Below are 24,301 nucleotides of genomic sequence, written 5' to 3'. Positions count from 1 at the left end.
TGAATTCCATACTCCCCACTGAATTTCTGAAGCCCAGCAGGGCATCTGTGTGCAGCCTACATGGGATAAACATCTGTTCAAGGAAGAGTGTTCAGTGAATAATGTGTTCCCTCAGTGGGAAGGCTGAGCTGGGCTAAGGGGACATTGGGTGAAAAGATGCCAGGGATGCACTGGGGCTGAGTGGTGAGTGTGGCAGGACAGCAGGCAGGCCCCATCAGGATGAAGGTCAGTGAAAGGCAACAGGGAACCAGGAAGAACAAGCATTGTCCTCTGAGTTCATATGTGGAACTCAAGACTCCACATGCCAGACACCTGTCTGTGGATGCTGCTGCTTCCTGCCACCCAGAGTCCACCAGTGGGGAAGGCTGAGGAAAGACCTGTCACTGTGTGTGTGTTGGGGAATGCTTGGCAGGGCTGGTTCTCACTCTGCAAGGACTCTGCAGCCATGCTGTGCTGGGTGCAGGCACTCAGACCTAACTCAGTGACCGCAGCTCTGGAACCCACTGCCTCTCCCTGCTGTGTGACATTAGGCAAATCCTACCCACTCTGGGCCTTGATTTCCCCATCTGTAAAATGAGATGTTGAAATCCAGAGAAACAATGAGAAAAGGACTTTTTGGAATAAGACAGACACAAATTAAAAATAAGCAGACCTCACTTCTGGTCTGACACAAGATGGGTGGAAAAGTGTTTTTTGAATGAAGAAGTAGATGATGGAGCAAGTGCTGGTTCTCCTTTCACATCAGACATGAGACTCAGGCTCAGTGAGTCCAGATGGTACTCTCGACTGCCTTTGTTACATTTGCAAACAGCCTCCATTTCCCAGCAAGAGGAGGGGGGCTGTGAGCACTCTGAATCTGGAGTCCTCCAGGGGGAACCTTCACTTCACAGAACCAGGCTGCCCCAACTGACCAGGCTGGCCACTGTGCAGAGTTAAGTGGTCAGCCTGGCTCTTTGCTCCAGCAGTAAGAAGCCCAAAGGCTTCCTTCTGTAGATGGTCAATTGTAAAAGATATCTGTGGCAAAAGAATCACTATCCCCTGGATCAGGCTGAAGGCAGAAAACTGGAACCTTAGAAATTGTCCAGTCAAAGCCCCTGCCCTCTTTAAATGCTCCTCTTGGTGAGAATTAGGAACTCTTTTGGACAGATGATGTTCAGAAAGGGAGGATGGACTTAGATTCAGAATTACACACTTGGTTGGTGGTGAAGCACACTGGTTTGCTGCTGACTATGAGAGTTTTCAGAAAGCATCAGAGTAAAGTCATAACTGTGAATGACCAAAAGCTTAAGATGGTCAGAGTTAAAGGCCTGATGAGAGCTCACTTTAATTCAATTGACAAGGAAATTTAGTTGTTTCTGTGACATAACATTTTGAGATAATAACTAGAATCACAACTAAGAACATTTTAACAGGACATATCTTGGACAGCAAAGACATTGACAAATTTCTAGGAATTTTATACAATTTTAGAAACACATACTAATAGCATATATGCACAAAGAGATAAACTAAATAAGATTAGTTATTGCTTCTTTTTCCCCCAAGAAATTGTAAATAAAATGTAATAGGGTCTCATGTGGTCAGAAGGGGGTGGTGCCCTGTTAGAGGGGGTACTTTTATGTCAAAGTGATCTCCTATTTGGAGCTTCTGAGACCACAGCGTTATGGAGTCATCAGTCTTCTTTCTCCTAGACATGGTGCTACCAATCTCCTGACTTGATAGCTGAGTCTTTTAAGTTCCATAAAACAATCGCAAAAGTGAACAATGTTCCCTTTCTAGCTCCTGGGTAGACTAATTTTTACTAAACTAGTCAGTTCTATCACGGTAGCACTCAACCAAATGAAGGTCTGTAGCTCACTGGATTGCGTATTTCTGCAGGAGAACTTGTCCATTCCGCGGCGGGAACCATTACTGGTGGTGAGGACACGCAGCAGCAGTGAAATCCTGATTTCAAACAATGGGCTGAAGGCCTCAAAAAAACCCTCACCAAAAGGAGGTATGTAAGTGGCAAATAAGCCCATGAAAGGTGCTCCACATTAGGTAATATCAGAAAAATGCAAATTAAAACAACGAGATACCTCTACATGCTTATTAGAATGGCCAAAATCCAGAACACTGACAATACCGAATGCTGCTGAGAATGGGGACCAATAGGAACTCTCATTCATTGCTGGTGGGAGTGCAAAATGGAAAACTATTGGATGGTTTCTTATGAAATTCAACATAATCTCACCATACCATCCAGCAATCACAATCCTTGGTACCAGCGTAGCTGAAAACATATGCCCACACAGAAACCTACACACAGATGCCTATGGTAGCTTTATTCATAGTAGTAGCCCAAACTTGGAAGCAACCAAGATGTCCCCCAGTAGGTGAGTGGATAAACTGTGGTGCATCCAGAAAATGCAATGTCATTTAGTGCTAAATAGAAATGAGCTATCAAGCCCTCAAAAGACATGGAGGAATAATAAACGCATGTTATTAAGTGAAAGAAGATAATCTGGAAAGGCCACATATTGACTGGTTCCAACTACATGGCATTCTGAAAGAGGTCAAACTACAGAGACAGTAAAAAGTCCAGTGGTTGCAGGGGGCTGGGGAGAGAGCTGAATCAGCAGCGCACAGAGGATCCCCAGGGCAGCGGAGCTATTCTGTAGGAAGCTGCATGTCATTATACGTTTGCCATTATGTACAATGGTGGATACATGTCATTACACATCTGTCAAAACTCAAAAGAATGTGTAACAGCAAAACTGAACCCTCCATGTAACAATGAATTCTGGGTGACAGCAGTGTGTCAGTGTAGGTTCATGGACTGTAGCAGACACCCAACTCTGGTGAGGGATGTTGATAATGGAAAAGGTTATGCATGTTCCGGGGCAGGGAGTATATGGGGAAATCTCTGTACCTCTCTCAATCTTCCTGTGAACCTAAAACTGCTCTAAAAAGTAAGGTCTACTTTTTTAAAAACCAAAAGGTTGCGGAACGTTTACCACTTGCAGTATGGTTGTGAAAACAGTGAGGATGAGTTTTAGAAGCCCCTGGAAGATCAACAGCCTTTAACAACTGAAGGTCTCACATCTTGGATTTTTTAAATCTTTCAATAGTTACGCATGGAATCCATGCAATACACTCAGAAGTTATTGATTAGCTGGGAATACACAACATACACATATAAAACAGAAAGGAAATAAATCAAACACTTAATTCCTTTAAGATTTGGCTGTTTACATCTGCAGCAACATGGATGAACCTGGGGATCATCATATGAAGTGAAACAAGCCAGAAAGAGAAAGAAAAATACCACATGGTATCACTTATATGTGGAATCTTAAAGAAAAGAACACAAATGAACTTATTTACAAAACAGAGACAGACTCACAGACAGAAAACAAACCTATGGTTACAGTGGGGAAAGGACGGGGGAGGGATAAATTGGGAGTTCGGGATTAGCAGATACAAACTACTATGTATAAAGTAGATAAACAAGGTCCTATTGTATAGCACAGGGAACTATATTCAATATCATGTAATGGTCTATAATAAAAAAGAATATGAAAAGGAATATATGTTATGTATGAATTAATTCTGTACACCAGAAATTAATACAACACTGTAAATAGACTATACTTCAGTTTTTCAAAATTAAACAACAACAACAAAAGATTTGGCTGTTTGGAATTTGGAGCTTATTTTTCCATAAAAGTGACAGAAGTGCTTAATAATTTTGTTCTTACATACTCTATGAACATGCATTTTGAAATGCTTGTTGGGGCTTGAGTAGATATACTCCTCCCATCATCCCTAAAACTGGAAGCTCCACGAAAACAGTAGTTTAGGTTCAGCGCCTGTAACATATTTATTGAGTCTGAGATGCAATTGACTATAGGATGAACCCTCAGTCTGCACACACTGAGAAAAATGCTGCCAAGTAAACTATGACATAATGCTGTCTCATCACTTAAAGCCGCCTTATAATAACTAAAAAACCTTTTAGATAATTAGATTTATCATATATCACACGCATGTACCTACATTTAAAGAAAAGAAACTGGTTAAGATATTCCTAACACATCTTCTTGACTCTTCTGAATCACTTTAACTCAGTCGCCAGTGTCCACTTTTTTCCACCTAATGCCTCACTGTTTTCTCTGAAATATTTTTCCAGCTGCCAGACACCAAATACGCCAATTCTGAGTCTGGCATTTTCTTGTTCTTACCGGGTGTCACGGCAGAAGGCTTTTTGGATAACTAGGACGCATATCTTTGGTGACTAGAAGAGCCGCACACGTGTGTACTTGTGCACAATAATGTCTCTGGGGGAAGAACTCGTTCTTGGGGATTGTTCTTAGTTTAAGATTAAATTAAAGCTGCAACTCTCAGCCAAAAAGCACCACAGCCATAATGGCTTCTGACAGCCCATGTGCACGACTTTGATCTACTTAGCACCGTTTTAACCATCACAGAAAAACTTCAGAGCCTTTTAAAGAAAACTGGGGGTTTTATCAGCATTTCCTATCTATCTAAACTCAATTTTTCTCCAAATCACTACAAAATAAGCAGTCACAGTTCTAAGTTGGCAGAAAGTTTGATAAATTCATATTCCACGCCTCAGCAACAGCCCTGGACGGCTTGTGAATGGGACACACCAGCTGCTTACTTCTTTGGAGTTCCTTTCATCTCCTGGAAGGGATCTACCAATCTCTCCTGTTTTCAAGTTACATAATTTATTATCTGGAAGGCAATACTCTTGCCCTAACTTTGTAATACAACTTCAGTTACTTATCCTCTGTCTCAGGTACCCCAAAGCTCTTAGTTTAGTTTTACAAAAAGCTCTTTAGTTCTTTTTTTACAAAAAGAAAAAAACAACAGTAACTGCGATCATTTCTCTAACAAAAATTTGTTGTGCTGGGACTAAATTTACATCTTGCTGCTCTAGGTCTCTAACTTTCTATTACATAAAAACCTTTTGTTTCAGTGTTGGATCATGATTTAATATTTCTGAAGACTTTTCATATGAAATTCAGCTCATCTTGCGTATTGCCAATAATATACATAAACGTAACTGCTGTGTCCACATCTGCACAATCAGATGTAATGACGACGATGTAGCAGTCCTGTCCAGCCAATGGAGGTAAGATGCTGTTGCTGTAAGACATGCCCTGATTTCAGAGATATTAATAAGTGTGGGTGTGGACGTCCATCTCAGAATCACTGGAACTTAGTAACTGAGGCATAAATGAATACTCCTTTAATTTATGTAAAAAATAATTTCCAGAATGGACACCCAAAATTCCTCCAATGCCCTACACACACCTGCCGCTCCTCCTCTCAGAAGTGGACTCCTTTCCCCTCTCCGCAGTCTGGGCTGCAAGCTCCCTGAACACACTGAGCCCGCCATCTTACCAAACTGGGTATAGGAGGAACAGATCCCCAACAGAATCAAAGCAATTTCTGACAAACCTACAGCCAACACAATACTCCACCGAGAAAAGCTGGAAGCCTGTCTGCTAAAATGGGGAACAAGACAACGATGCCCACGTGCACCACTTCTACTCAACAGAGTATTGGAAGTCCTCGTAGAGCAACTGGACAAGAACAAGAAAGAAGTGGGATCCACAATGGCTAAGAAGAGGAAGAACTGTCATTCTATCTGGATGACACGATCCTATACACAGAAAACCCTGCAGGCTCCACATACAAAAATGACTAGAGCTGAGAAAAGAACTTGGCAAGGCAGCAGGACACAACAACAACGTACAGAAATCAGTGGCATTTCTTGACACAAAAGTCATCATCCCTTTCAAAATGGCACCCAAAACAAGACAACACTTAGAAATAAATCAGACCCTGGAAGTGAAAGACTTGTATGCGGAGATCTACAAAACCCTGGCAAAAGAAACTGAAGAGGACTTCAAGAAACGGAAACACAGCCCATGTTCTTGCACTGGAAGAATTCATCATGTTCCAATGGCCATACTGCCCAAAGCAAGCTACAGATTTAATGCGATCCCAATCAAATTACCCAGCCCACTCTTCACAGATGTACAACAAAGCACCCTAAAATGTACATGGAATCACAGAAGTCCCGGAATGACCAAAGCATTCCTGAAGAAAAAGACCGAAGCTAGACGAATACCCCTCCCAGACTTGACACGACACTACAGAGCTACAGGCAAAACAGCACGGTATTGGTCCAAAAACAGAAACACGGGATCAGTGGAACAGGACACAAAGTCCGGAAATAAACCGACGCACATATGCTCAATTAATCGAGGGCAAAGGAGGCAAGAATATACAATGGAGAAAAGACAGTCTCTTCAGGAAGTGGTGCTGGGAAAACAGGACAGCCACCTGTAAGAGACTGAAATCAGAACATTCTCTGACAGCACGTACACAACGAAACTCAACCTGGACGAAAGACCTCAATGTAAGACCAGATACCATAAAACTCTTAGAGGAAAACATAGGCATGAAACTAGAGGGCAGACATTACAGCAGTGTATTTTCTGAACCAGCACCTGGAGTATTGGAAATAAAAGCCAAGAATAAAGAAACAGAATCCAATTAATCTCACAAATTTCTGCACAACTAAGGATACCATCAACACAACGAAGACACAACCAACACAACGGGAGAAAATCTTTGCAAAAGATGTGACTGACTGGAGACAGATTTTCAAACCAAATCAACAACTCATACACCTTCCTAAAAAGGAAATAAGCAACACATCCAAAACCGGGCACAAGACCTAAACAACCAATTCTCCAAGGGAGACACACAAATGATCACTATGCACAGGAAAAAATGCTCAGCATCAACATTTGTAAAGAGACCTGCAGATCAAAACTGCAATGAGATAGCATCTTACACCAGCCAGAATGGCCACCATTGAAAGGTCTACAAATGATACATGCTGGAGAGGCTGTGGAGAAAAGGGAACCCTCCTACACTGTCGGTGGGAATGTCGTTTGGTGCAGCCACTGTGCAAAACAGGAGGGAGAGTCCTCAAAAGACGCAAAATACACTGGTCAGAAGCTTTGGATCTTGGGGGCAGGCCAACAAGCTCCCAAAGGCCGGGCCTTGCCCCTGCTTCTGCCCCAGCTCGCCTGTGCCCCACAGGGTCCGGGGCGGCCTCCACTCCCAGGGCAGGGCCACCCGCGCGGGAAGGCCACGCAAGGCCTGAGGGCCAGTCTCAGCTGGTCCGGGGCCGTCCAGCGCCCTCCCATCTCACGGGGCTGCTCCCACTTTGACAAACCCGCCTATGAGCGGCGGCCAAGAAAGCCGCGGGGTTCAGCCAATACTAAAGAGGGGGAGGTAGGCACCCCAACCAGGGCGGGGGGCCCCGGGACCCGCCACAGGGTCCCAACCTGGACCTGCGGCCTGGACCCACCGACGCACCCCTCCCCCACCCCGGGCGCCTCCCCAACTGCACAGCCCAGGCCTCACCCGCCCGACTCCCCGACCTGCGCGCCCCCACCAGCGCCCCCTTACCTGTCTCGCGACGGCAGCAGAGGTGACAGCAAGCGGCGGGAGGCCGAGACCCCGAGCAGCCTTCCTCCTCCGGGAGCTGCTCCAGGGGCACCCAGCTCCCGCCCAGCTTCCTCACGTTCTGGGAGCGCGCCAGCGCCCCGGCGTCCCGGCGACCGTGCGCGCGCGCGCACGCGCGCTCGGCGGTGAGCGCCCCTCCCCCTCCCGTCCACCGGCCCGCAGCATGGACGCTTGGCTGGGAATCCAGCAGTAGGGATGCTGCGAGTGGGGCCGGGCGGTGGGCCGGTGGAGCTTGGGGAGGTGGGAATCGCCCAGCCCGCGGCCAAGGCTGGCCAGGTCCCCAACACCGACGCGCCCCGCCACGCCCCCCTCCAGGGTCCAGGCACCCAAGCAGGACCACCACGGGCCCAGGGCCAGGCCACACCCCATCAGCCCCACCGCCACTGCTCGCCGACCCCCACCCAGTCAATGCCTCCCCCTGCCACGCCCGGTCCCCGATCCACTGCACCCCCGACACAAACCTGCTTCTCCTCACACCCAAGTCCCGCCCCAGCTCTGCGCCCCACTAGGTCCTACGCTACAGCCCCTGCAAACCAAGCACACCCCTCATGCCTCACCCCAGGTTCCCCCACCGACCGGAGATACTCCCCTAACCCTGCACCTCGGGATGACCCCCCACCCTACAGCCGGGTCACTTCGGCTCCCAGCAGCCCCTCCCCCTCAGCCTGTCCGCCCTCACCGCCAGTTCGCCCCACACCCGGAGTGCACCCCTACCCCAGATGACCCCCTCAGCCCTCTCCTCGCGGGAGCAGGGCGGTCCGGGCTCCGATCACCGCGGCGACAGCCGCCAGACAGGGATCCCCGGGGCCCACTGAAGGCACACACCCCTGGGTCCCAGGTGCCCGGCCCCGGAGGGCGGGTGGGCGGGGCTCGAGGCCATTCCAATTCCCTGCCCGACCCCCACGCCCCCTTCCCTCAACCCACCCCACCCCCAAGCCCACTGCCTCCTCTGAGCCCATGGGTCAGATGGTCCCGATCTGCACACCGCTCGCCAGTGGACCTTCACGCTGGTGCGGAGAGGGAGGGTGCAGCCGTAGCCCGGCCCTCGGCCCCCCGGGATGGCAGCGGGCAGCAGTGGCAGTGCTGGCCGTGGCGATCGCGACGGCGGCGGGGGAGGGCGGCTGCCCTGGGAGAGCCAGTCCACTTGCTCCCACCACCCCCGCCGCCTGGCCTCTGCTGCCAGAGCTTCCTGGAAGGAGTGTCCCCCTGTCAGCCTGCCCCTGGGAGGCAGGCCGGCTGCGGCCAGGGGGGCGGGGCGGCGGCAGTGGCAGCAGCAGCGCTGGAGATGGCAGGATTGGGGCTGCCCCATGCTGCTAGACGGGGGACTTGCTCCCATTTCCCGCTGTCGCTGCCCCCGGCCTGGCACACTGACTGCACCACGCCCACCTCTCAGGAGCAGGCTGACCTGAGGACAAGCCTCCAGGGACCCTGGGGCAGCAGAGACCGCCCCCCACAGCAGGCTGAGGGGCAGACGGGAGGAAATCCACAGGCTTGCCTGGGCAGCTGCTGTCCTTCGCTGCTGCCCTCTCTGCAGCCGCCCCGCCCCCTCCCCCAATTCCGGCCCCTGAGCATACAGCGCCAGCATACGCAGAAATAAATCCAAAGTGGCTTAGACATTTAAACGAAAGACAAGACACCACACACCTCTCGGAAGAAAACATAGGCCAAACACTATCCCACGTACACCTCAGCCACGTTCTCCTAGGGCAGTCTACCCAAGGAACAGAAAACTGACCCAAAATAGACACACAAACGGGACCAAACTGAATTCATCAGCTTTGGCACAGCAAAGGAAACCAGAAGCAGAACACAACGACGACCTACGAGCTAGGAGACAGTATTTGCCAAACACGAGACTGACTAGGGGCTAATTTCCACAACATACAAACAGCTCATCCACCTGAACGGAAAGAAGACAACCCAATCTGAAAATGGGCAGACGACGACCTCAGGAGGCAATTCTCCAGCGAAGACATACCAGCCACCAAAGAGAGACACGTGAAAGAACAGGCTCAATGTTGCTAATTATCCCAGGAATACAATTCAAACCTACAATGAGCTGGCATCTCACCCCAGTTAGAGTGGCCATCATTCCAAAGCCCACAAAGGAGCAACGCTACAGAGGCTGTGGAGAAAAGGGAACCCTCCTACACTGTCGGTGGGAATGTCGTTTGGTGCAGCCACTGTGCAAAACAGGAGGGAGAGTCCTCAAAAGACGCAAAATACACTGGTCAGAAGCTTTGGATCTTGGGGGCAGGCCAACAAGCTCCCAAAGGCCGGGCCTTGCCCCTGCTTCTGCCCCAGCTCGCCTGTGCCCCACAGGGTCCGGGGCGGCCTCCACTCCCAGGGCAGGGCCACCCGCGCGGGAAGGCCACGCAAGGCCTGAGGGCCAGTCTCAGCTGGTCCGGGGCCGTCCAGCGCCCTCCCATCTCACGGGGCTGCTCCCACTTTGACAAACCCGCCTATGAGCGGCGGCCAAGAAAGCCGCGGGGTTCAGCCAATACTAAAGAGGGGGAGGTAGGCACCCCAACCAGGGCGGGGGGCCCCGGGACCCGCCACAGGGTCCCAACCTGGACCTGCGGCCTGGACCCACCGACGCACCCCTCCCCCACCCCGGGCGCCTCCCCAACTGCACAGCCCAGGCCTCACCCGCCCGACTCCCCGACCTGCGCGCCCCCACCAGCGCCCCCTTACCTGTCTCGCGACGGCAGCAGAGGTGACAGCAAGCGGCGGGAGGCCGAGACCCCGAGCAGCCTTCCTCCTCCGGGAGCTGCTCCAGGGGCACCCAGCTCCCGCCCAGCTTCCTCACGTTCTGGGAGCGCGCCAGCGCCCCGGCGTCCCGGCGACCGTGCGCGCGCGCGCACGCGCGCTCGGCGGTGAGCGCCCCTCCCCCTCCCGTCCACCGGCCCGCAGCATGGACGCTTGGCTGGGAATCCAGCAGTAGGGATGCTGCGAGTGGGGCCGGGCGGTGGGCCGGTGGAGCTTGGGGAGGTGGGAATCGCCCAGCCCGCGGCCAAGGCTGGCCAGGTCCCCAACACCGACGCGCCCCGACACGCCCCCCTCCAGGGTCCAGGCACCCAAGCAGGACCACCACGGGCCCAGGGCCAGGCCACACCCCATCAGCCCCACCGCCACTGCTCGCCGACCCCCACCCAGTCAATGCCTCCCCCTGCCACGCCCGGTCCCCGATCCACTGCACCCCCGACACAAACCTGCTTCTCCTCACACCCAAGTCCCGCCCCAGCTCTGCGCCCCACTAGGTCCTACGCTACAGCCCCTGCAAACCAAGCACACCCCTCATGCCTCACCCCAGGTTCCCCCACCGACCGGAGATACTCCCCTAACCCTGCACCTCGGGATGACCCCCCACCCTACAGCCGGGTCACTTCGGCTCCCAGCAGCCCCTCCCCCTCAGCCTGTCCGCCCTCACCGCCAGTTCGCCCCACACCCGGAGTGCACCCCTACCCCAGATGACCCCCTCAGCCCTCTCCTCGCGGGAGCAGGGCGGTCCGGGCTCCGATCACCGCGGCGACAGCCGCCAGACAGGGATCCCCGGGGCCCACTGAAGGCACACACCCCTGGGTCCCAGGTGCCCGGCCCCGGAGGGCGGGTGGGCGGGGCTCGAGGCCATTCCAATTCCCTGCCCGACCCCCACGCCCCCTTCCCTCAACCCACCCCACCCCCAAGCCCACTGCCTCCTCTGAGCCCATGGGTCAGATGGTCCCGATCTGCACACCGCTCGCCAGTGGACCTTCACGCTGGTGCGGAGAGGGAGGGTGCAGCCGTAGCCCGGCCCTCGGCCCCCCGGGATGGCAGCGGGCAGCAGTGGCAGTGCTGGCCGTGGCGATCGCGACGGCGGCGGGGGAGGGCGGCTGCCCTGGGAGAGCCAGTCCACTTGCTCCCACCACCCCCGCCGCCTGGCCTCTGCTGCCAGAGCTTCCTGGAAGGAGTGTCCCCCTGTCAGCCTGCCCCTGGGAGGCAGGCCGGCTGCGGCCAGGGGGGCGGGGCGGCGGCAGTGGCAGCAGCAGCGCTGGAGATGGCAGGATTGGGGCTGCCCCATGCTGCTAGACGGGGGACTTGCTCCCATTTCCCGCTGTCGCTGCCCCCGGCCTGGCACACTGACTGCACCACGCCCACCTCTCAGGAGCAGGCTGACCTGAGGACAAGCCTCCAGGGACCCTGGGGCAGCAGAGACCGCCCCCCACAGCAGGCTGAGGGGCAGACGGGAGGAAATCCACAGGCTTGCCTGGGCAGCTGCTGTCCTTCGCTGCTGCCCTCTCTGCAGCCGCCCCGCCCCCTCCCCCAATTCCGGCCCCTGAGCATACAGCGCCAGCATACGCAGAAATAAATCCAAAGTGGCTTAGACATTTAAACGAAAGACAAGACACCACACACCTCTCGGAAGAAAACATAGGCCAAACACTATCCCACGTACACCTCAGCCACGTTCTCCTAGGGCAGTCTACCCAAGGAACAGAAAACTGACCCAAAATAGACACACAAACGGGACCAAACTGAATTCATCAGCTTTGGCACAGCAAAGGAAACCAGAAGCAGAACACAACGACGACCTATGAGCTAGGAGACAGTATTTGCCAAACACGAGACTGACTAGGGGCTAATTTCCACAACATACAAACAGCTCATCCACCTGAACGGAAAGAAGACAACCCAATCTGAAAATGGGCAGACGACGACCTCAGGAGGCAATTCTCCAGCGAAGACATACCAGCCACCAAAGAGAGACACGTGAAAGAACAGGCTCAATGTTGCTAATTATCCCAGGAATACAATTCAAACCTACAATGAGCTGGCATCTCACCCCAGTTAGAGTGGCCATCATTCCAAAGCCCACAAAGGAGCAACGCTACAGAGGCTGTGGAGAAAAGGGAACCCTCCTACACTGTCGGTGGGAATGTCGTTTGGTGCAGCCACTGTGCAAAACAGGAGGGAGAGTCCTCAAAAGACGCAAAATACACTGGTCAGAAGCTTTGGATCTTGGGGGCAGGCCAACAAGCTCCCAAAGGCCGGGCCTTGCCCCTGCTTCTGCCCCAGCTCGCCTGTGCCCCACAGGGTCCGGGGCGGCCTCCACTCCCAGGGCAGGGCCACCCGCGCGGGAAGGCCACGCAAGGCCTGAGGGCCAGTCTCAGCTGGTCCGGGGCCGTCCAGCGCCCTCCCATCTCACGGGGCTGCTCCCACTTTGACAAACCCGCCTATGAGCGGCGGCCAAGAAAGCCGCGGGGTTCAGCCAATACTAATGAGGGGGAGGTAGGCACCCCAACCAGGGCGGGGGGCCCCGGGACCCGCCTCAGGGTCCCAACCTGGACCTGCGGCCTGGACCCACCGACGCACCCCTCCCCCACCCCGGGCGCCTCCCCAACTGCACAGCCCAGGCCTCACCCGCCCGACTCCCCGACCTGCGCGCCCCCACCAGCGCCCCCTTACCTGTCTCGCGACGGCAGCAGAGGTGACAGCAAGCGGCGGGAGGCCGAGACCCCGAGCAGCCTTCCTCCTCCGGGAGCTGCTCCAGGGGCACCCAGCTCCCGCCCAGCTTCCTCACGTTCTGGGAGCGCGCCAGCGCCCCGGCGTCCCGGCGACCGTGCGCGCGCGCGCACGCGCGCTCGGCGGTGAGCGCCCCTCCCCCTCCCGTCCGCCGGCCCGCAGCATGGACGCTTGGCTGGGAATCCAGCAGTAGGGATGCTGCGAGTGGGGCCGGGCGGTGGGCCGGTGGAGCTTGGGGCGGTGGGAATCGCCCAGCCCGCGGCCAGGGATGGCCAGGTCCCCAACACCGACGCGCCCCGCCACGCCCCCCTCCAGGGTCCAGGCACCCAAGCAGGACCACCACGGGCCCAGGGCCAGGCCACACCCCATCAGCCCCACCGCCACTGCTCGCCGACCCCCACCCAGTCAATGCCTCCCCCTGCCACGCCCGGTCCCCGATCCACTGCACCCCCGACACAAACCTGCTTCTCCTCACACCCAAGTCCCGCCCCAGCTCTGCGCCCCACTAGGTCCTACGCTACAGCCCCTGCAAACCAAGCACACCCCTCATGCCTCACCCCAGGTCCCCCCACCGATCGGAGATACTCCCCTAACCCTGCACCTCGGGATGACCCCCCACCCTACAGCCGGGTCACTTCCGCTCCCAGCAACCCCTCCCCCTCAGCCTGTCCGCCCTCACCGCCAGATCGCCCCACACCCGGAGTGCACCCCTACCCCAGATGACCCCCTCAGCCCTCTCCTCGCGGGAGCAGGGCGGTCCGGGCTCCGATCACCGCGGCGACAGCCGCCAGACAGGGATCCCCGGGGCCCACTGCAGGCACACAGCCCTGGGTCCCAGGTGACCGGCCCTGGCGGGCGGGTGGGCGGGGCTCGAGGCCATTCCAATTCCCTGCTCCACCCCCCACGCCCAAATCCATCCCCCCATCCCACCCCCAAGCCCACTACCTCCTCTGAACCCAGTGGTCATGTGGTCCCGAGCTGCACACCTCTCGCCAGTGGGCCTTGGCTGCTAGATGCTGCTGCGGGGAGGGAGTGTGCAGCCCTCCCCATAGACCGGCACTCGGCCCCCGGGATGGCAGCGGGCAGCAGTGGCAGTGCTGGCGGTGGCGACCGCGACGGCGGCGGGGGAGGGCGGCTGCCCTGGGAGAGCCAGTCCACTTGCTCCCACCTCCCCCGCCGCCTGGCCTCTGCTGCCAGAGCTTCCTGGAAGGAGTGTCCCCCTGTCAGTCTGCCCCTGGGAGGCAGGCCGGCTGTGGCCAGGGGGGCGGGGCGGCGGCAGTGGCAGCAGCAGCGCTGGAGATGGCAGGATTGGGGCTGCCCCATGCTGCTAGACGGGGGACTTGCTCCCATTTCCCGCTGTCGCTGCCCCCGGCCTGGCACACTGACTGCACCACGCCCACCTCTCAGGAGCAGGCTGACCTGAGGACAAGCCTCCAGGGACCCTGGGGCAGCAGAGACCGCCCCCACAGCAGGCTGAGGAGCAGAGGGGAGGAAATCCACAGGCTTGCCTGGGCAGCTCCGCTCCTTCGCTGCTGCCCTCACTGCAGCCGCCCCGCCCCCTCCAGCCCACCTACCCGCAGCATGGACGCTTGGCTGGGAATCCAGCAGTAGGGATGCTGCGAGTGGGGCCGGGTGGTGGGCCGGTGGAGCTTGGGGCGGTGAGGCGGTGGGGGCGCGCCCAGCCCGCGGCCAGGGCTGGCCAGGTCCCCAACACCGACGCGCCCCGCCACGCCCCCCTCCAGGGTCCAGGCACCCAAGCAGGACCACCACGGGCCCAGGGCCAGGCCACACCCCATCAGCCCCACCGCCACTGCTCGCCGACCCCCACCCAGTCAATGCCTCCCCCTGCCACGCCCGGTCCCCGATCCACTGCACCCCCGACACAAACCTGCTTCTCCTCACACCCAAGTCCCGCCCCAGCTCTGCGCCCCACTAGGTCCTACGCTACAGCCCCTGCAAACCAAGCACACCCCTCATGCCTCACCCCAGGTTCCCCCACCGACCGGAGATACTCCCCTAACCCTGCACCTCGGGATGACCCCCCACCCTACAGCCGGGTCACTTCGGCTCCCAGCAGCCCCTCCCCCTCAGCCTGTCCGCCCTCACCGCCAGTTCGCCCCACACCCGGAGTGCACCCCTACCCCAGATGACCCCCTCAGCCCTCTCCTCGCGGGAGCAGGGCGGTCCGGGCTCCGATCACCGCGGCGACAGCCGCCAGACCGGGATCCCCGGGGCCCACTGAAGGCACACACCCCTGGGTCCCAGGTGCCCGGCCCCGGAGGGCGGGTGGGCGGGGCTCGAGGCCATTCCAATTCCCTGCCCGACCCCCACGCCCCCTTCCCTCAACCCACCCCACCCCCAAGCCCACTGCCTCCTCTGAGCCCATGGGTCAGATGGTCCCGATCTGCACACCGCTCGCCAGGGGACCTTCACGCTGGTGCGGAGAGGGAGGGTGCAGCCGTAGCCCGGCCCTCGGCCCCCCGGGATGGCAGCGGGCAGCAGTGGCAGTGCTGGCGGTGGCGATCGCGACGGCGGCGGGGGAGGGCGGCTGCCCTGGGAGAGCCAGTCCACTTGCTCCCACCACCCCCGCCGCCTGGCCTCTGCTGCCAGAGCTTCCTGGAAGGAGTGTCCCCCTGTCAGCCTGCCCCTGGGAGGCAGGCCGGCTGCGGCCAGGGGGGCGGGGCGGCGGCAGTGGCAGCAGCAGCGCTGGAGATGGCAGGATTGGGGCTGCCCCATGCTGCTAGACGGGGGACTTGCTCCCATTTCCCGCTGTCGCTGCCCCCGGCCTGGCACACTGACTGCACCACGCCCACCTCTCAGGAGCAGGCTGACCTGAGGACAAGCCTCCAGGGACCCTGGGGCAGCAGAGACCGCCCCCCACAGCAGGCTGAGGGGCAGACGGGAGGAAATCCACAGGCTTGCCTGGGCAGCTGCTGTCCTTCGCTGCTGCCCTCTCTGCAGCCGCCCCGCCCCCTCCCCCAATTCCGGCCCCTGAGCATACAGCGCCAGCATACGCAGAAATAAATCCAAAGTGGCTTAGACATTTAAACGAAAGACAAGACACCACACACCTCTCGGAAGAAAACATAGGCCAAACACTATCCCACGTACACCTCAGCCACGTTCTCCTAGGGCAGTCTACCCAAGGAACAGAAAACTGACCCAAAATAGACACACAAACGGGACCAAACTGAATTCATCAGCTTTGGCACAGCAAAGGAAACCAGAAGCAGAACACAACGACGACCTATGAGCTAGGAGACAGTATTTGCCAAACACGAGACTGACTAGGGGCTAATTTCCACAACATACAAACAGCTCATCCACCTGAACGGAAAGAAGACAACCCAATCTGAAAATGGGCAGACGACGACCTCAGGAGGCAATTCTCCAGCGAAGACATACCAGCCACCAAAGAGAGACACGTGAAAGAACAGGCTCAATGTTGCTAATTATCCCAGGAATACAATTCAAACCTACAATGAGCTGGCATCTCACCCCAGTTAGAGTGGCCATCATTCCAAAGCCCACAAAGGAGCAACGCTACAGAGGCTGTGGAGAAAAGGGAACCCTCCTACACTGTCGGTGGGAATGTCGTTTGGTGCAGCCACTGTGCAAAACAGGAGGGAGAGTCCTCAAAAGACGCAAAATACACTGGTCAGAAGCTTTGGATCTTGGGGGCAGGCCAACAAGCTCCCAAAGGCCGGGCCTTGCCCCTGCTTCTGCCCCAGCTCGCCTGTGCCCCACAGGGTCCGGGGCGGCCTCCACTCCCAGGGCAGGGCCACCCGCGCGGGAAGGCCACGCAAGGCCTGAGGGCCAGTCTCAGCTGGTCCGGGGCCGTCCAGCGCCCTCCCATCTCACGGGGCTGCTCCCACTTTGACAAACCCGCCTATGAGCGGCGGCCAAGAAAGCCGCGGGGTTCAGCCAATACTAATGAGGGGGAGGTAGGCACCCCAACCAGGGCGGGGGGCCCCGGGACCCGCCTCAGGGTCCCAACCTGGACCTGCGGCCTGGACCCACCGACGCACCCCTCCCCCACCCCGGGCGCCTCCCCAACTGCACAGCCCAGGCCTCACCCGCCCGACTCCCCGACCTGCGCGCCCCCACCAGCGCCCCCTTACCTGTCTCGCGACGGCAGCAGAGGTGACAGCAAGCGGCGGGAGGCCGAGACCCCGAGCAGCCTTCCTCCTCCGGGAGCTGCTCCAGGGGCACCCAGCTCCCGCCCAGCTTCCTCACCTTCTGGGAGCGCCCCAGCGCCCCGGCGTCCCGGCGACCGTGCGCGCGCGCGCACGCGCGCTCGGCGGTGAGCGCCCCTCCCCCTCCCGTCCGCCGGCCCGCAGCATGGACGCTTGGCTGGGAATCCAGCAGTAGGGATGCTGCGAGTGGGGCCGGGCGGTGGGCCGGTGGAGCTTGGGGCGGTGGGAATCGCCCAGCCCGCGGCCAGGGCTGGCCAGGTCCCCAACACCGACGCGCCCCGCCACGCCCCCCTCCAGGGTCCAGGCACCCAAGCAGGACCACCACGGGCCCAGGGCCAGGCCACACCCCATCAGCCCCACCGCCACTGCTCGCCGACCCCCACCCAGTCAATGCCTCCCCCTGCCACGCCCGGTCCCCGATCCACTGCACCCCCGACACAAACCTGCTTCTCCTCACACCCAAGTCCCGCCCCAGCTCTGCGCCCCACTAGGTCCTACGCTACAGCCCCTGCAAACCAAGCACACCCCTCATGCCTCACCCCAGGTCCCCCCACCGATCGGAGATACTCCCCTAACCCTGCACCTCGGGATGACCCCCCACCCTACAGCCGGGTCACTTCCGCTCCCAGCAACCCCTCCCCCTCAGCCTGTCCGCCCTCACCGCCAGATCGCCCCACACCCGGAGTGCACCCCTACCCCAGATGACCCCCTCAGCCCTCTCCTCGCGGGAGCAGGGCGGTCCGGGCTCCGATCACCGCGGCGACAGCCGCCAGACAGGGATCCCCGGGGCCCACTGCAGGCACACAGCCCTGGGTCCCAGGTGACCGGCCCTGGCGGGCGGGTGGGCGGGGCTCGAGGCCATTCCAATTCCCTGCTCCACCCCCCACGCCCAAATCCATCCCCCCATCCCACCCCCAAGCCCACTACCTCCTCTGAACCCAGTGGTCATGTGGTCCCGAGCTGCACACCTCTCGCCAGTGGGCCTTGGCTGCTAGATGCTGCTGCGGGGAGGGAGTGTGCAGCCCTCCCCATAGACCGGCACTCGGCCCCCGGGATGGCAGCGGGCAGCAGTGGCAGTGCTGGCGGTGGCGACCGCGACGGCGGCGGGGGAGGGCGGCTGCCCTGGGAGAGCCAGTCCACTTGCTCCCACCTCCCCCGCCGCCTGGCCTCTGCTGCCAGAGCTTCCTGGAAGGAGTGTCCCCCTGTCAGTCTGCCCCTGGGAGGCAGGCCGGCTGTGGCCAGGGGGGCGGGGCGGCGGCAGTGGCAGCAGCAGCGCTGGAGATGGCAGGATTGGGGCTGCCCCATGCTGCTAGACGGGGGACTTGCTCCCATTTCCCGCTGTCGCTGCCCCCGGCCTGGCACACTGACTGCACCACGCCCACCTCTCAGGAGCAGGCTGACCTGAGGACAAGCCTCCAGGGACCCTGGGGCAGCAGAGACCGCCCCCACAGCAGGCTGAGGAGCAGAGGGGAGGAAATCCACAGGCTTGCCTGGGCAGCTCCGCTCCTTCGCTGCTGCCCTCACTGCAGCCGCCCCGCCCCCTCCAGCCCACCTACCCGCAGCATGGACGCTTGGCTGGGAATCCAGCAGTAGGGATGCTGCGAGTGGGGCCGGGTGGTGGGCCGGTGGAGCTTGGGGCGGTGAGGCGGTGGGGGCGCGCCCAGCCCGCGGCCAGGGCTGGCCAGGTCCCCAACACCGACGCGCCCCGCCACGCCCCCCTCCAGGGTCCAGGCACCCAAGCAGGACCACCACGGGCCCAGGGCCAGGCCACACCCCATCAGCCCCACCGCCACTGCTCGCCGACCCCCACCCAGTCAATGCCTCCCCCTGCCACGCCCGGTCCCCGATCCACTGCACCCCCGACACAAACCTGCTTCTCCTCACACCCAAGTCCCGCCCCAGCTCTGCGCCCCACTAGGTCCTACGCTACAGCCCCTGCAAACCAAGCACACCCCTCATGCCTCACCCCAGGTTCCCCCACCGGTCGGAGATACTCCCCTAACCCTGCACCTCGGGATGACCCCCCACCCTACAGCCGGGTCACTTCGGCTCCCAGCAGCCCCTCCCCCTCAGCCTGTCCGCCCTCACCGCCAGTTCGCCCCACACCCGGAGTGCACCCCTACCCCAGATGACCCCCTCAGCCCTCTCCTCGCGGGAGCAGGGCGGTCCGGGCTCCGATCACCGCGGCGACAGCCGCCAGACCGGGATCCCCGGGGCCCACTGAAGGCACACACCCCTGGGTCCCAGGTGCCCGGCCCCGGAGGGCGGGTGGGCGGGGCTCGAGGCCATTCCAATTCCCTGCCCGACCCCCACGCCCCCTTCCCTCAACCCACCCCACCCCCAAGCCCACTGCCTCCTCTGAACCCAGTGGTCAGGTGGTCCCGAGCTGCACACCGCTCGCCAGTGGGCCTTGGCTGCTTGATGCTGCTGCGGGGAGGGAGTGTGCAGCCCTCCCCATAGACCGGCACTCGGCCCCCGGGATGGCAGCGGGCAGCAGTGGCAGTGCTGGCCGTGGCGATCGCGACGGCGGCGGGGGAGGGCGGCTGCCCTGGGAGAGCCAGTCCACTTGCTCCCACCACCCCCGCCGCCTGGCCTCTGCTGCCAGAGCTTCCTGGAAGGAGTGTCCCCCTGTCAGCCTGCCCCTGGGAGGCAGGCCGGCTGCGGCCAGGGGGGCGGGGCGGCGGCAGTGGCAGCAGCAGCGCTGGAGATGGCAGGATTGGGGCTGCCCCATGCTGCTAGACGGGGGACTTGCTCCCATTTCCCGCTGTCGCTGCCCCCGGCCTGGCACACTGACTGCACCACGCCCACCTCTCAGGAGCAGGCTGACCTGAGGACAAGCCTCCAGGGACCCTGGGGCAGCAGAGACCGCCCCCCACAGCAGGCTGAGGGGCAGACGGGAGGAAATCCACAGGCTTGCCTGGGCAGCTGCTGTCCTTCGCTGCTGCCCTCTCTGCAGCCGCCCCGCCCCCTCCCCCAATTCCGGCCCCTGAGCATACAGCGCCAGCATACGCAGAAATAAATCCAAAGTGGCTTAGACATTTAAACGAAAGACAAGACACCACACACCTCTCGGAAGAAAACATAGGCCAAACACTATCCCACGTACACCTCAGCCACGTTCTCCTAGGGCAGTCTACCCAAGGAACAGAAAACTGACCCAAAATAGACACACAAACGGGACCAAACTGAATTCATCAGCTTTGGCACAGCAAAGGAAACCAGAAGCAGAACACAACGACGACCTACGAGCTAGGAGACAGTATTTGCCAAACACGAGACTGACTAGGGGCTAATTTCCACAACATACAAACAGCTCATCCACCTGAACGGAAAGAAGACAACCCAATCTGAAAATGGGCAGACGACGACCTCAGGAGGCAATTCTCCAGCGAAGACATACCAGCCACCAAAGAGAGACACGTGAAAGAACAGGCTCAATGTTGCTAATTATCCCAGGAATACAATTCAAACCTACAATGAGCTGGCATCTCACCCCAGTTAGAGTGGCCATCATTCCAAAGCCCACAAAGGAGCAACGCTACAGAGGCTGTGGAGAAAAGGGAACCCTCCTACACTGTCGGTGGGAATGTCGTTTGGTGCAGCCACTGTGCAAAACAGGAGGGAGAGTCCTCAAAAGACGCAAAATACACTGGTCAGAAGCTTTGGATCTTGGGGGCAGGCCAACAAGCTCCCAAAGGCCGGGCCTTGCCCCTGCTTCTGCCCCAGCTCGCCTGTGCCCCACAGGGTCCGGGGCGGCCTCCACTCCCAGGGCAGGGCCACCCGCGCGGGAAGGCCACGCAAGGCCTGAGGGCCAGTCTCAGCTGGTCCGGGGCCGTCCAGCGCCCTCCCATCTCACGGGGCTGCTCCCACTTTGACAAACCCGCCTATGAGCGGCGGCCAAGAAAGCCGCGGGGTTCAGCCAATACTAAAGAGGGGGAGGTAGGCACCCCAACCAGGGCGGGGGGCCCCGGGACCCGCCACAGGGTCCCAACCTGGACCTGCGGCCTGGACCCACCGACGCACCCCTCCCCCACCCCGGGCGCCTCCCCAACTGCACAGCCCAGGCCTCACCCGCCCGACTCCCCGACCTGCGCGCCCCCACCAGCGCCCCCTTACCTGTCTCGCGACGGCAGCAGAGGTGACAGCAAGCGGCGGGAGGCCGAGACCCCGAGCAGCCTTCCTCCTCCGGGAGCTGCTCCAGGGGCACCCAGCTCCCGCCCAGCTTCCTCACCTTCTGGGAGCGCGCCAGCGCCCCGGCGTCCCGGCGACCGTGCGCGCGCGCGCACGCGCGCTCGGCGGTGAGCGCCCCTCCCCCTCCCGTCCGCCGGCCCGCAGCATGGACGCTTGGCTGGGAATCCAGCAGTAGGGATGCTGCGAGTGGGGCCGGGCGGTGGGCCGGTGGAGCTTGGGGAGGTGGGAATCGCCCAGCCCGCGGCCAAGGCTGGCCAGGTCCCCAACAACAACGCGCCCCGACACGCCCCCCTCCAGGGTCCAGGCACCCAAGCAGGACCACCACGGGCCCAGGGCCAGGCCACACCCCATCAGCCCCACCGCCACTGCTCGCCGACCCCCACCCAGTCAATGCCTCCCCCTGCCACGCCCGGTCCCCGATCCACTGCACCCCCGACACAAACCTGCTTCTCCTCACACCCAAGTCCCGCCCCAGCTCTGCGCCCCACTAGGTCCTACGCTACAGCCCCTGCAAACCAAGCACACCCCTCATGCCTCACCCCAGGTTCCCCCACCGACCGGAGATACTCCCCTAACCCTGCACCTCGGGATGACCCCCCACCCTACAGCCGGGTCACTTCGGCTCCCAGCAGCCCCTCCCCCTCAGCCTGTCCGCCCTCACCGCCAGTTCGCCCCACACCCGGAGTGCACCCCTACCCCAGATGACCCCCTCAGCCCTCTCCTCGCGGGAGCAGGGCGGTCCGGGCTCCGATCACCGCGGCGACAGCCTCCAGACAGGGATCCCCGGGGCCCACTGAAGGCACACACCCCTGGGTCCCAGGTGCCCAGCCCTGGAGGGCGGGTGGGCGGGGCTCGAGGCCATTCCAATTCCCTGCCCGACCCCCACGCCCCCTTCCCTCAACCCACCCCACCCCCAAGCCCACTGCCTCCTCTGAACCCAGTGGTCAGGTGGTCCCGAGCTGCACACCGCTCGCCAGTGGACCTTCACGCTGGTGCGGAGAGGGAGGGTGCAGCCGTAGCCCGGCCCTCGGCCCCCCGGAATGGCAGCGGGCAGCAGTGGCAGTGCTGGCGGTGGCGATCGCGACGGCGGCGGGGGAGGGCGGCTGCCCTGGGAGAGCCAGTCCACTTGCTCCCACCTCCCCCGCCGCCTGGCCTCTGCTGCCAGAGCTTCCTGGAAGGAGTGTCCCCCTGTCAGTCTGCCCCTGGGAGGCAGGCCGGCTGTGGCCAGGGGGGCGGGGCGGCGGCAGTGGCAGCAGCAGCGCTGGAGATGGCAGGATTGGGGCTGCCCCATGCTGCTAGACGGGGGACTTGCTCCCATTTCCCGCTGTCGCTGCCCCCGGCCTGGCACACTGACTGCACCACGCCCACCTCTCAGGAGCAGGCTGACCTGAGGACAAGCCTCCAGGGACCCTGGGGCAGCAGAGACCGCCCCCACAGCAGGCTGAGGAGCAGAGGGGAGGAAATCCACAGGCTTGCCTGGGCAGCTCCGCTCCTTCGCTGCTGCCCTCACTGCAGCCGCCCCGCCCCCTCCAGCCCACCTACCCGCAGCATGGACGCTTGGCTGGGAATCCAGCAGTAGGGATGCTGCGAGTGGGGCCGGGTGGTGGGCCGGTGGAGCTTGGGGCGGTGAGGCGGTGGGGGCGCGCCCAGCCCGCGGCCAGGGCTGGCCAGGTCCCCAACACCGACGCGCCCCGCCACGCCCCCCTCCAGGGTCCAGGCACCCAAGCAGGACCACCACGGGCCCAGGGCCAGGCCACACCCCATCAGCCCCACCGCCACTGCTCGCCGACCCCCACCCAGTCAATGCCTCCCCCTGCCACGCCCGGTCCCCGATCCACTGCACCCCCGACACAAACCTGCTTCTCCTCACACCCAAGTCCCGCCCCAGCTCTGCGCCCCACTAGGTCCTACGCTACAGCCCCTGCAAACCAAGCACACCCCTCATGCCTCACCCCAGGTTCCCCCACCGACCGGAGATACTCCCCTAACCCTGCACCTCGGGATGACCCCCCACCCTACAGCCGGGTCACTTCGGCTCCCAGCAGCCCCTCCCCCTCAGCCTGTCCGCCCTCACCGCCAGTTCGCCCCACACCCGGAGTGCACCCCTACCCCAGATGACCCCCTCAGCCCTCTCCTCGCGGGAGCAGGGCGGTCCGGGCTCCGATCACCGCGGCGACAGCCGCCAGACCGGGATCCCCGGGGCCCACTGAAGGCACACACCCCTGGGTCCCAGGTGCCCGGCCCCGGAGGGCGGGTGGGCGGGGCTCGAGGCCATTCCAATTCCCTGCCCGACCCCCACGCCCCCTTCCCTCAACCCACCCCACCCCCAAGCCCACTGCCTCCTCTGAGCCCATGGGTCAGATGGTCCCGATCTGCACACCGCTCGCCAGTGGACCTTCACGCTGGTGCGGAGAGGGAGGGTGCAGCCGTAGCCCGGCCCTCGGCCCCCCGGGATGGCAGCGGGCAGCAGTGGCAGTGCTGGCGGTGGCGATCGCGACGGCGGCGGGGGAGGGCGGCTGCCCTGGGAGAGCCAGTCCACTTGCTCCCACCACCCCCGCCGCCTGGCCTCTGCTGCCAGAGCTTCCTGGAAGGAGTGTCCCCCTGTCAGCCTGCCCCTGGGAGGCAGGCCGGCTGCGGCCAGGGGGGCGGGGCGGCGGCAGTGGCAGCAGCAGCGCTGGAGATGGCAGGATTGGGGCTGCCCCATGCTGCTAGACGGGGGACTTGCTCCCATTTCCCGCTGTCGCTGCCCCCGGCCTGGCACACTGACTGCACCACGCCCACCTCTCAGGAGCAGGCTGACCTGAGGACAAGCCTCCAGGGACCCTGGGGCAGCAGAGACCGCCCCCCACAGCAGGCTG

At 60.6% G+C, this 24,301-nt stretch overlaps 1 protein-coding gene and 1 long non-coding RNA gene across 4 annotated transcripts in view; one reads left to right on the top strand and one right to left on the bottom strand.

The window, feature by feature from the left end:
* The window catches only part of LOC116150247 (uncharacterized), a 116,896-nt gene extending 109,287 nt beyond the window's left edge, over positions 1-7,609 (bottom strand). For all 3 annotated transcript variants that reach the window (XR_010378882.1, XR_010378881.1, XR_010378883.1), the window contains exon 1: positions 7,498-7,609. This is a non-coding gene — a long non-coding RNA (uncharacterized LOC116150247). The remainder of the gene's footprint in view (positions 1-7,497) is intronic.
* A 1,999-nt stretch (positions 7,610-9,608) lies between these two features.
* Positions 9,609-13,185, top strand: LOC135319895 (basic proline-rich protein-like). Its single transcript, XM_064481990.1, has 4 exons — positions 9,609-9,708; positions 9,812-10,430; positions 10,621-11,794; positions 12,628-13,185. Exons 1-4 carry the CDS (start codon positions 9,609-9,611, stop codon positions 13,183-13,185), a joined length of 2,451 nt encoding a protein of 816 aa, XP_064338060.1.
* The last annotated feature ends 11,116 nt before the right edge of the window (positions 13,186-24,301 follow it).

The sequence above is a fragment of the Camelus dromedarius genome, chromosome 34 (genome assembly GCF_036321535.1).
Source record: "Camelus dromedarius isolate mCamDro1 chromosome 34, mCamDro1.pat, whole genome shotgun sequence".
Lineage (NCBI taxonomy): Eukaryota > Metazoa > Chordata > Mammalia > Artiodactyla > Camelidae > Camelus > Camelus dromedarius.
This window is presented reverse-complemented; position numbering and strand designations above follow the sequence as displayed.